Below are 13,057 nucleotides of genomic sequence, written 5' to 3' on the forward strand. Positions count from 1 at the left end.
GATGAGAACAGAAATCGCGCAGCGGTGGCAGCAGGAGGCCCCATTAGCTAAAGTGGTACCTCAGGTTAAGAACAGTTTCAGTTTAAGAACGGACCTCCAGAACGAATTAAGTTCTTAACCGGAGGTAGCACTGTATAGGATTTCGTCTCAAGTCTCTTTCAGTGGGACTTAATCAAAAGCAAGTGTATAGAGTGTTGTAGCTTTAGATGCCCTCGAATGTTTGCAACCTGGCAGGTGGTATGGGGCAGGAATTTACAGAGTGGATGCCAGCATGGCTAAGCCAGGACGGGGCAGTAACACATGCATTTCAAGGGTTGAGGACGTACACATAAGGTAAAGTAAAGGGACCCCTGACCATTAGGTCCAGTCGTGACCGACTCTAGGGTTGTAGCGCTCATCTTGCTTTATTGGCCGAGGGAGCCGGCGTACAGCTTCCGGGTCATGTGGCCAGCATGACTAAGCAGCTTCTGGTGCACGGAAACGCCGTTTATCTTCCCGCCGGAGTGGTACCTATTTATCTACTTGCACTTTGACGTGCTTTCGAATTGCTAGGTTGGCAGGAGCAGGGGCTGAGCAACGGGAGCTCACCCTGTCGCGGGGATTCTGATCGGCAAGTCCTAAGCTCTGTGGTTTAACCCACAGCGCCACCCGCGTCCCACATACATACATGCATAGTTTTGTCCACCTGCCACGTTCCCACAGTTCAAACCATGCTCAAACACAGAGAAAACAGATAACTGCAACATAGCAAAAGTATTCAGAAACAATAAACAAAACATCAAAAAATGCACAACCAAACTTAACCATTTCCACATAAATTGCACGATCGAAAATAAAGATGAAAAAACAAAAGCAACAAACTTCCCCCGAAAAACAGCACACCAGTATAATCGACTGAGCTTGCACATTGCAGTGGATGCAGTTAGGAATGTGCCCTTAGTTTGCCTGTTGAGGCAAAGGAGATGGAAAGGACAAAAGCCTCTTCAGGCATCCCTCCAAATGTGGGCAGCCTTTTACATTAAGTCTCCCATTTAGTGGAGGATAAAAAATATTTTTTTAAAAACCCTATATGCCTGCAAGGGGATAGAATGGTGAATTCACTGAGTTCTTTTCTAATGTCCAAAATTCTCCCCTGCCAGAATGAGAGCTTTTGGGCTGCTACTGCTGTTATTATTTTTTAATGTTCACATCGCAGCATCTTCCATTTGACTATTTTCAAGCAAGAAAGCCCAAAGCTTGAGGAAGGCAGCACAATAATTGAAAATGCCTCCTTTTCCCTTGAACTGGGATCCACCTTCAAGTGAGGAGAGGGCAAAAGAGGTGATTGTCTTCTAACACTTTCACCCCCCAGACTGTAATAATAATTATTTGTTTATTTGTTTATACCCCGCCCATCTGGCTGAGTTTCCCCAGCCACTCTGGGCAGCTCCCAACAGAATAATAATAATAATAATAAAGCAATAAAACATCAGACATTGAAAAATTCCCTAAACAGGCCTGCCTTCAGATGTCTTCTAAAAGTCAAGTAGTTGTTTATTTCCTTGACATCTGATGGGAGGGCGTTCCACAGGGCGGGTGCCACTGCCGAGAAGGCCCTCTGCCTGGTTCCCTGTAGCTTCTCGCAGGAGTTAGGTTAGGAAGGAAGTTGTGCCCCTCCATGGGCAGAACCAAAATACTGTATTTTTCACTCCATAAGACGCACCTTTTTCTTCCTAAAAGGTAAGGGGAAATGTCTGTGCGTCTTATGGAGCGAATGCGTGGTCCCTGGAGCCGAATTGCCCAGGGGCGAAAAGCAGATCATGCTCTCTTTTTTTTGAAAGAGGGAAGTAGGTGTTGAAACAAAGCTGCTAATCTGCAAGCGATCAGGGAGGGAGATAAGGGACGCTAGCATTAAAGGAGGCTGCCTGGGAGGGGGAGTAAAGACAGCGAACTTGCAAGGAGAGGAGACAGGAAGACTAAAGCAACGAGGAGAGAAATTAGAAGAAGAGGAGGAGCAAAAAACTGCTCCAGCTAAGGAAAAGACACTAAGGCAAACAAGAGGGAAGGGAGTGTTGAAAGGAAGCAGCTGATCGCTAAGCGATCGGGAGGGAGATAAGGGATGCTAGAGATAAAGGAGGCTGCCTGGAAGGGGGGAGGTAAAAGCCCATGGATCCTCAGGATTTTTGCATTGAGTCACCCCAAATTCACCACCACATCACATAGCATGTCCATGGCTACAGCCTGCACACAAAAAAAACCATGCATCCACTGTTGCGTGGGGCCGCAATGGCGCAAAAGCTTGGTTACAAAGCACGGATCCACATGAATCCTCAGGATTTTTTGCATCGGGCTACCCCAAACTCACCGTAAAATCACATGTCTGTGGCCACAGCATGAACCACAAAAATCATACATCCACTGTTTCATTCAGAATATATTTTTTTCTTGTTTTCCTCTGAAAACTATGTGTGTCTTATGGTCAGGTGCGTTTTATGGAGCGAAAAATACGATCGGATGGATGGGAGAGGGCAAAAGGAAATAAAGGAATACAGATGTGCAGGCCTAAGGAAAATTAGAGGAGGAGTTTAAACAGTTTTTTATTTTTTTCAGTGGGGGGAAAATGGACTTGAGGGTTAAAAAAAAATGAACTGTTTTCTCCTTTAGAGAAAATGCTTTTAAGACAGGATTTTAAAATTTTTGTTCAGCTGCACTTTACCCTGTCAAAATGGGGAAACTGTTGACATGCTTAGCTCCCGCTCTGCAACTTCTCAAAGGCATTTGGTTCATCACTGTGGGAACAGGAAACTGGATTTGAGGGGCCCCAGGTCTGAGGCTGCAGGCGTTTCTCACATTTTTATAATTCATTTTATGATCTTAAACTAATAAGGGTATGTTTAGAACTGGTAAGAAAATAAACTCTCACATATATTTCAATTTCCCCTAACAGTTCTATTTCATTTCTCCTTACTGGGGGAGAATGGGACGGGGGAAATTGTACATTCGTCAGGGCTTCAAAATCTTTAGCCAAATTTCACCTACATAGTTTGGAAATATATTGGAATAATGAGGGTCTTCTGCAAAATATTTCTTTTTTAAAAAATAAAATTTTATTAGATATTTTATAATTATAAAAAGAAAAACAATGAAGAAAAACAATACATAAACTCATCAAACAATACATCAACAATTAAAAAAAAATACTACAGCAATACAACATAAAGAAAAAACAAAAACACACATCCAAATTTTATATCCAAATCTTTCATTAGCTTATTTCCTCGGCTTCCTCACACCTCCCTTTTTTGTATTCTAGTTCAAATTATCTGGTTCAACAAATCCTTTCCCTCCTCTTCAATTTTTGTTCTATATTTTATCCTAACACAATTTAACTTTCAATTTTCCAATTTAACACATTAACACTTAATATTCATATAATAACCCTTCTGCTAAAACCATATAACTTCATTCTAATATACTTCTAACATTCATTAATTCTGCAGTATTTCTGTAAATATACTTTAAATTTTTTCCAATCTTCTTCCATCGACTCTTCTCCCTGGTCTCGGATTCTGCCGGTCATTTCCGCCATTTCCATGTAGTCCATCAGCTTCATCTGCCATTTCTGCAAAATATTTCAGCCTGGAAGTATAATTAGAAATGCCCCTTGTTTTTTGTTTATCAAGATAATAAAAAAAAAAATTCATTTGTGAAATAAAAAAATTGCTGCTTTGACTGCCTCTGCACAACAGGTGTGCCGAGTCTCTTAGGGCGACTTTACAAACTACGTTTTAATTTGTGAGTGCTAATGTTTGTGTCGAAGAAAACACACAACTAAGCAATTTATGAATGGTGGCTTTGGTTTCATTTTCTGTGTGGGGATACTGATATATATGTATCCGATTCCTGATACGTAAACCTGGAATAATACACGTTTGCTGCTTCTCCCGTATTACATGGCACACTCTCCTTCTGATACTCATACTCAGGTTGCAATAAGTATATTATGTCATTGCCGTGTTCTGTTATGCAAAGAGGGGGTCCTCTCTCTAGACCAGACACCCCCAAACTCGGCCCGCCAGCTGTTTGGGGACTACAACTCCCATCATCCCTAGCTAACAGGACCAGTGGTCGGGGTGATGGGAACTGTAGTCCCAAAACAGCTGGCGGGCCGAGTTTGGGGGTGCCTGCTGTAGACTTTCCTACAGCTTGACAACAAAAAAAGTCCTTGTTTTAGGAATATGGAAGGCTGCTTGAAGTCCTTCAAAGCTAAATCGGAGTCTGCATTTACAAGAATTGTTTTTGTTTGTTTGTTTGTCAGAATTAACTATTTTTTAGGGGCAAAATCCACTTTTTTTAAGGTTTGCATATTCTGCGGTTTAATGTGATGCTTCGCTCATCTATAACAATAGCAGTGGGTCAGGTCTTGGTTGATTATCCAAACCTGGCTTTGACCTGAAAGGTACATAAACACTTAGGAGCACCATAGCCCAGTTCAGGCATCAGGTACCCATAGGTACCGATTGTGTGAAGGGTCTGTCTGGAATGTGCCTGCCTATAGTCCCATTCCCTAGATGCTGGTGTGCACGCCAGCCATGTCGCCTAAGCAACAAGGGATGAAGCTCAGTCTAGATGCATACAGATGTACCGTATTTTTCGCTCTATAGGACACACTTTTCCCCCTCCAAAAATTAAGGGGAAATGTGTGTGCGTCCTATAGAGCGAATGCAGGCTGCGCGGCTAAGCCCAAAGCCAGAACAGGGAGACGGAGCGCTGCGGAGCGCTCTGTCTCGCTCTTCTAGCTTGGGGTTAGCTGCGCAAAGCCTCTGCAGGGCAGCGGGGTGAAGGCACCCCGCTGCCCTGCGGAGCCTGCAAAGGCTGTCCCCGACGCCTGAAGCCTTTGGAGTGCAGCGGGTACTCGCACTGCACTCCAAAGGCCTCAGGGATCTTTGAAGCCTGCGGTGGGGGAAAGCAGCGCTTCCCCCCACCGCCAGCTCCACAAGCTCGGGGGGCAGCGGGAAGGCGGCTAGAGGGATCTAGAGGAGAGCCTAGAGGCTAGAGGAGAGCCTAGAGGGATCTCCTGCCGCTTCACTGAAGCCTGGAGAGCGAGAGGGGTCAGTACGCACCGACCCCTCTCGCTCTCCAGGCTGCCTGAAGCCTCCAGAGCGCAGCGGGAACTCCTTGTTTTACGGGGGGGGAACAAGAAAAACAAATTTCCCTGTTCTCCCCCTCCTATGGTCTGGTGCTCCCTATGGTCCGGTGCGTCCTATAGAGCGAAAAATATGGTATGTGTCAGGACTACTTCCATGAAGACACGTACTCTGATCAATCTGGAATTGTCTCCTGTGCACATAAGAAACTTGTATCAGTCATGCCTTAGCTGGAGTTGTGGCCAACTCATGCATTGTCATCCGGGAAGGAAGCTTGACCCACACATCTGTGAGAGACCATGGATACAGTGGCATAGCCTGGGGGGTGCAGGGCAGGCGCAACATCGGGGGGGGGGGGCGCGCTCGCAGCTCTCTGCCCCTACTAAAATCCACGGGTTAGGGGGTGCAAATTACTTGCCTTGCCCCGGGTGCTGACAACCCACGCTACACCACTGCATGGATATATTCTTACTGAAGAGGGCTGGTGAATCCGTATTGCTAGGAGGGATTTATTTAATGCTTGCATCTGCATTGGGGTGCTGAACACACCTTTCTTCTCTTCCTCTCCCCCCCCCCTTTTTTTTCTTTTACACAGGGACGCATCTGCAGAAAGGCTGGGAAATCAAAAAAGTCCTTCAGCCGCAAGGAAGCCGAAGCAACATTTAAGAGTTTGGTGAAGACCCATGAAAAATACGGGTGGGTGACCCCCCCTGTGTCTGACGGCTGATGCTACGTGCAACCCGCTCATCAGACGCTAAGCAAAGCAACACGACAACGATGAAGTACTCTTTGACATTTCCTCAATGCCGTATACCACCATCCATCCTTTTTCTACTTCAGCTTCTGTTAGATATCATGAATGTCATGGAGACGTCCAAATTATTTATGAACAGATCTGTTTACAGAGGGAGGGAGGGGAAATGTTGTATAAGATTATATTTTGAAACTGGCGGATGATCGGTTGATCATTAACAAGTCACTTTAGCGCAGATGTTGAGATTGTATCACTTACTCCCTTCCCCACCCCACCCCCCACCCTCTTCTTCCATCTGAGCCACACTTGTCGCCTGCTTATCTCTCCCCCCCCCCCCATGGCACAGCAACACCAACCGGGCGGTTCTGGAGATTCCATCCATCGTTGCTTAGTTCATTTCCATGTAAAACGAAGCAGTTAATATTTAAATAAGGAAGCAGTGCATTGCAGATCCATGTTTGCTGTGCTGTTTTTAATCTATGTTTTCAAGCAGGTCAACCTAACTTGAAGATGTGTTTTTTTCTTCTTCTGTGGAGCTGTGGTCTGCTGTGGCTAAATTTTAGACCTCATTTGTGCTCTGTAATATGACCTTTGGTTCATGAAAAAAACAAATTCTAGCAAAGACAGACGCTCTAGTGTTAAAAAAAAGGCAAAAGCACTCAGTTGGTCAAAATGTGCTAGCTATGGTGATATTGTGGTGTGCTGTTGTTCACCAATAAAACCAATGTGATCATATGAAGGCTTTGACACCAGATGAACCCAAGTCAAGGGGCTGTGAGGAGCCCAATGGTTTTCCTCTTCCCAATAGGACAAGGAACTTTTGGAACAGTGTATTCTGCAACGATTGAACAAAAAAGTTAGACAAAATGCAGAAGAGTTAAGCTTAAGTGTATGGTATTAGGTTCGAAATGATGATCCAAGTACAAAAGCAAAGTCAGATTTTAAAGACCTAAGGCATTTCTGTACTATTTGTATGCCTGGATTTCCCTACCCACCCAACATAATAGATAAGTACTTTTGAGTCCCGTGTCAGAGAGAATCAGTTAACATATAAATGTCCAGCAGGGTCACTAAGAATTCACATTCCCTCTTCTATCAAACAAGTTTTTAAGACTTCATATAATGTTCCTAAGAATACAAAGGGTTGAGTTTGAAATGTGGAACCCAAATGGAGAATTGTGTTGGACACATTCTAAATAAAATCAAGCAAACGATTGAATTGCCTCAAGATTTAAGTCATTCTGTTTGCAGGACTACTGTGCAACGCTAGAAATCTTACAGATATATTACACTATGAATACTTTCACAGCATTTTTGGTAAAGAACCTAGGAAGTTTTTGATCGTGAAAGGCAATGAAAATAAAAATTGCAACACACTCCCAAGCATATTGACTCAAGAGTAAGTCCAGCTGGGTTCAGTGTGACTTGCTGCTTAGTAAGGATGCTTAGGAGAGAGGGCTGTTAAGAAGTTTTCCGTCGCAGACAAAACCAGGCTTTAAAGACATCTGCACGAGAAAGCGAAATGCTCATGTATAAGGCGTTTTGTAGCAATGATAACAACAAACCAGACACAAGCCACCTTTGAAGAGTATTATTTTCCTTGCACATCTAATGGTTTTGCATACCTAATGGTTTTCCCATTAGGGAAACTTGCATAACGAAGGTGCTTCATTTTGTCCATGCTCCAGAAGAGCTAGTGATTGTGTATCGGAAGCATTTTACTGGCCTGAACAAAATTTTACCTTCTTTGCTGATTCCCAGAAATGGAGGGCGCAAAGGCAGACGACAAACAAGAAAATGTTTTTTGCTGTTTGTGTGCATGTGTGAGCTATCCGAGTGCATATGATTGCACAAAAGCATCATAAGGGTGTCTGCAATTTCCATTTACTTGGGTGCACTGTGAAAGCTGAGTGAAGTGACTACAAACACGATTTGAACGTGAGTTTGGACACACTGCTTCTAGGCCTTTGTTTGGACAACTTCTTTCAGGGGTTGGAAGGGGGACTTTGCACGTACTTGGCAATCTTTCTTGACAAAACTGCATGCCCTCATATAACGGAAATAAAAACATAATGTAAAACAGGTGCTCCCCTTTTCTATCCCCGATTCGGAGATCTTCCTTTCACACAGAAACACAAGAGAAATATGTAAAGGATGCATATCGCAGAAAAGCTCAGGCTCATGGCATCAATCTAAGAGAGGGTGGCCCTTATGCCCTAGTCAATCGTTTTGCCAGACCTCTGACTTCGACCCAAATTCTTTGGGTTTGGGGTTGGCCAAAGACCCCGCCTCCAAGCCTTTGGACTCGCTAATCGTTCTCTGGACCACATGCCAAAGCTGACATGGGCCCGTCCCAACCAGAAATGGAAATACAAGATTAAAATACAACAATTAAAATATTGAAATATTAAAATGCAGCATCATCATAGGAGGAGAAAGGAAAAAGAAAAAAGAAAGAGGGGGAGGGAATCAAATTGGCTCCAAGCCAAAGGCCAGGCGGAACAACTCTGTCTTACAGGCCCTGCGGAAAGAAATCAGATCCTGCAGGGCCCTGGTCTCATGAGGCAGAGCGTTCCACCAGGCCGGAGCCAGTGTTGAAAAGGCCCTGGCTCTGGTTGAGGCAAATCTAACTTCCTTAGGGCCCGGTACCCCTAGGGTGTTGCTATTTATGGACCTTGAGGCTCTCCGTGGGGCATACCGGGAGAGGTGGTCCCGTAGGTACGAGGGTCCTAGGCCATGAAAGGCTTTAAATGTCAAAACCAGCACCTTAAATCTGACCCTGTATTCCACCGGGAGCCAGTGCAGCTGGAAAAGCATTGGGTGAATATGCTCCCATGGCAGAGACCCCGTGAGGAGCCTCGCTGCAGCATTCTGCACCCGCTGGAGTTTCTGGGACAGCTTCAAGGGCAGCCCCGCGTAGAGCGAATTACAGTAGTCAAGCCTGGAGGTAACCGTCACATGGATCACTGTGGCCAGGTCGGGGCGGGAAAGGTAAGGTAAGATGAAGAGACACTGCATTCCTCCACCAAATCATTTCTCAACTTGCCCCCGCTGTTGTACCATCACATTACCTCACCTCCATCTATTTGGTCTGGAAAGAGAGGAGGAAGAGGAGTATTATGATGGCAGCAAGCCATCATAATACTCCTCTTCCTCCTCTCTTTCCAGAGCCATGTGTCTCCAGCGGCAATCTCGCCAGCAGCTTGCCGTCTTCAGTGGGGGTGGCAATGCAAACCATAGTGGCAGCAGCTGGAACAGGGTGCTGTCTGCATTTGGGTGGGCTGGCAGCAGACGTTGGCACCATATTGGGCACCAATTGATGGGGGCACAGCTTGAGTCTATCGGGTGGGGAGAGATCAAGATGTGTGTGTGTGTGTGTGTGTGCATGGGTGGGAATGTGTGATGTGTATATGCGCAGGTGGAGAAGTATGCATAGATGCATGGATAAATTAGTGTGTGCATGCCTGCACATGCTCAGTGTATATCTGATGCATGAGGCCAAACACACAAGTGTCACAATAGCAATGGAAAATAGATCCTGAACTTTTGTTTTAGTTGTATTTCACTCCATTTCATTGAATAACATATTCTTGAAAATACTAGCATAATGAGAGAGACCTGTGATTTCTAAATGTAAACTCTGTGCTTTATACACCCGAGATAGAAAATGAAAGGAATTGAAAAACTTGAAAAAAGCTTTCCAGCTTTTTAATATATTCCTCAGCTGTACATGCATGTTTTCAAATATTTCACACTATTTCACGACGCAGAAGATGGAGGACTCTGAAGTGACGGTGGAGTAAGAGGCTGTCTTATGCAAAGGATTTGCTATGCTGTTGCAAAAGTAATACGCTTGGCAAATTTCTAGTTTTGACCAAATACCTAAAGATGTTCTGTTTTCTGAAACTCTAGAAAGTATTTTTAAAATATTGGATGTGAGCCGGGCCGCAGGGAGGCCTGTTCTTTCAAAGCTGTGTGCTACACCAGCCTACCTATTGTCTGCAAAGAAAGGTGTCACATGTACCATGATACATGCAAAGGCCTCCACACAATGGGGAACTTGGTTTTTGTGGGTTTCCTGATTGCACATAAGCCTTCATGCATGCAGCTGTACATGCTCTATTTTGCACATGTCCATGTCAACACGGAAACAGTAGGGTTTGCTACAGCGGGGGGGGGCTAGTGGGGGCAGTCCTACTCCCACATCATGCATTGAGTCAATGCACGAGTTTGAACACCTGCATGCAGCTGGTGTTATCACACTGTCCCAGCCGTTATTTTCTGGTGCATCGGTGCGAACTGCTACAGCCCTCGCCAGACTTCATGATTTAGCTTCCAGAAAATAAATGCACCACCAAGTGAGTGAGCGGATGCACCTTGTCTCAAGTCCACACATACGTGTGCAAATGTTTGTGCAACAACACAGTGGCACCATACAGCACACAAAACGCCGTTTTGAATACCAGCAAGGCCAATTTTGAACCAGCCTTGTCACTTTCATTGATCATATAGTCCCGAGACAAAAATTCCAAACCGAACTTTTCCAGCAAACTTCTGGGGGAGCGGGAGAAAAAACAAAACGAGGATGGGAAGAAAAGCACGACAATTTGGGGGGTGGCTGGTGGGGCTTACTTTTCAGATTGGTAGAGCGTTCCCCCTCAGAAGAATCAGTGGAGCCCTTCTGCGCTTGTGTTATTCTTTCATGCGGCCTCAAGAGATCAGCTTATAGCAAGTTTGAGAAGCTTCAAGACAGAGGACTTCACCCAGTCCACCATCAATCTGATGCCAACCCCAGTTTTGGGGGGAAGAAGAGCTGGCCTTCAATACTGTCTCTGGCCACAGACTTGACCATCCTAGCAGACCGTCCTCTTTCCACGCTGCTTGATAGCAACCTGCATTGGCAGAGTTATTTCTGCAGGTTTCCTCTTACAAAACAGCTTCCTTCTATCCTTCTCTGTATCGGTACAGTTGTAGAACAGTATGGCAACCCTAGCATTGCATTTGAAAAGGATCTAGGGGTTTTGGTGGACTACAAGCTTAACATGAGTCAACAGTGTGGTGCAGCAGCAAAAAAAGCTTATGCTATTCTAGGCTACATCAACAGAAATATAGTGTCCTGGTCAAGGGAAGGAATAGTACCACTCTCTTCTGCCTTAGTCAGACCACACTTGGAATACTCTGTCCAGTTCTGGGCACCACATTTTAAGGAGGGTGTTGACAAGCTGGAACCTGTGCAGAGGTGGGCAACCAAGATGATCAAGGGTCTGGAAACTAAGCCTTATGAGGAGGGGCTGGGAATGTTTAGCCTGCAAAAGAGGAGACTGAGAGGAGATGTGATAGCCATCTTCAAATGTCTTAAGGGCTGTCACATGGAGGAGGGAGCATGCTTGTTTTCTCCTGCTCTGGAGGGTAGGACTCAAACAATGGTTTCAAGGTGCAAGAAAGGAGATTCCGACTAAACATTCAAAAAAACTTTCTGGCAGCAAGAGCTGTTCAGCAGCGGCACAAACTCCCACGAGAGGGGGTTAACTCTCTTTTCTTGGAGGTTTTTAAGCAGAGGTTGGGCGGTCATCTGTCATGGATGCTTTAGCTGAGATTCCTGCATTGCAAGGTTGAACTAGATGTCCCTTGAGGTCCCTTCCAACTTGAAGATTCTATTCTTCTGTTTTCACACATGTGTGGGAGCCTGTGCACTAGACCTGTAAGAAGTGTGTCTATGCAGCTAAGGATGGTTACACTTGAGAATTAACAAAATGAGAGATTGCTGCCAAATAAAGCTCTTCCCACCTACAGAATCATTTTTCAATTCAATTCAAAATCCTTTATTAGGCATAGCACACCGCACATTAACATACAAACATCATATATAGACTGTATAAAATACGGGCTCAGCGAACACAATTTATCCCAGTCCTAATCTTAACTCCAAAAAATAAATTGATGTACATAGATAGTATAATACAACACAGCAACATCACCTACCATTAAAAACCACTGTCTCTTTATCATGGGCCATTCTTTCTTCATGGACAGCACTTAAAAATTCTGCCAATATTAAAGTAATTTGATCATTGCTGTCCTCTAGCAGGTCCTGAACAGTTGGTTGTGTAAAAATCTGTGTATTAAATTTTAGGGCCTCAAATAAATGTCTTCTGGCATAACTGCCAAAATCACAGGGAAAAAATTATATGCTCTAGAGTATCGGGTTCCTGCTTTCCACATTTGCAGAGACGCTCTGATTCTGGGATAGCTAAGTATCTTCCTCTCACTACCACCGAGGGAAACATGTTAAATCTGGCCAACATAAACAGCCTACACGATTCGGGTTTCTTCAGATTTGTCATGTATCCCTTTTGGAAATCTCTACACAAAGGGAGATTTAAGTGGATAGGAGAACAGATGCTGTGCTTTGCAACCCCTACAGAATCATCGTTACATAGATTTGGGTTGATGATGCCTTCTGTCCTGGTATGGTTCTGCTCTTAACTTTTCCACAAATATCCTCATCATATAATGTTTCCTCAAACTCCAAGAGGCCATCATCTCAACTGACTGGGCTCCAGTTCACATGACATACTTATCGCACTACCTTTTAGATGGATTCTGAAATGTTGAATGGGCTTCAGGTAGGTTGTCAACCAAATAAAAAGTCCAGGTGATTAACCAATGTTTAAAATACAAACACATTTACCTATTTTGTCAACACAAATCCTCAAACTAGATGCCTTTATGAAATATCTAAGGATATTGCTGTTTTATAAGCAAAAGCTCCACTCAGAAGGTAAGGCCATCTTCCATGCTTCCTCTTTAGTTAACTGCTATAGTGATTCTTCTGAACCTAAAGAACATCAAAATGTGTGCCTTCAATTCACCACCACCCCTGATTACAATTTATCCTCACTGATGAAAATTGGTCCCCTACCAGCTAATCAATTACTTCCTAATTGATTAACCTACCACTGAAATCTTGCAGCCATAGTTTAGCAAGTAATTAGACTGCTTTTCCCAGTAGCAATTAGAAGCTGAAATAGCAGTATGCTGAGAAGGTGCGATGTCGCGCTCAATGGGGTGTGTATACACATGCAAAAGGAGTTTGGGTGTATGAGGGTCTGGCTTCCTGAGGTGAAGGACAATTTTGTTGTTTAGTCGTTTAGTCATGTCCGACTCTTCGTGACCC

General features: G+C 44.3%; 1 protein-coding gene across 1 annotated transcript in view; it reads left to right on the forward strand.

Moving 5' to 3' along the window:
- The window catches only part of UBE2QL1 (ubiquitin conjugating enzyme E2 QL1), a 32,493-nt gene extending 25,399 nt beyond the window's left edge, over positions 1 to 7,094 (forward strand). The window contains exon 2 of the mRNA XM_083448800.1: positions 5,722 to 7,094. Within this exon, the coding sequence (XP_083304926.1) occupies positions 5,722 to 5,853 (132 nt within the window). The 3' untranslated portion in view covers positions 5,854 to 7,094. The remainder of the gene's footprint in view (positions 1 to 5,721) is intronic.
- The last annotated feature ends 5,963 nt before the right edge of the window (positions 7,095 to 13,057 follow it).

This window comes from Podarcis tiliguerta (genome assembly GCF_965153285.1).
Source record: "Podarcis tiliguerta genome assembly, chromosome: 7".
Lineage (NCBI taxonomy): Eukaryota > Metazoa > Chordata > Lepidosauria > Squamata > Lacertidae > Podarcis > Podarcis tiliguerta.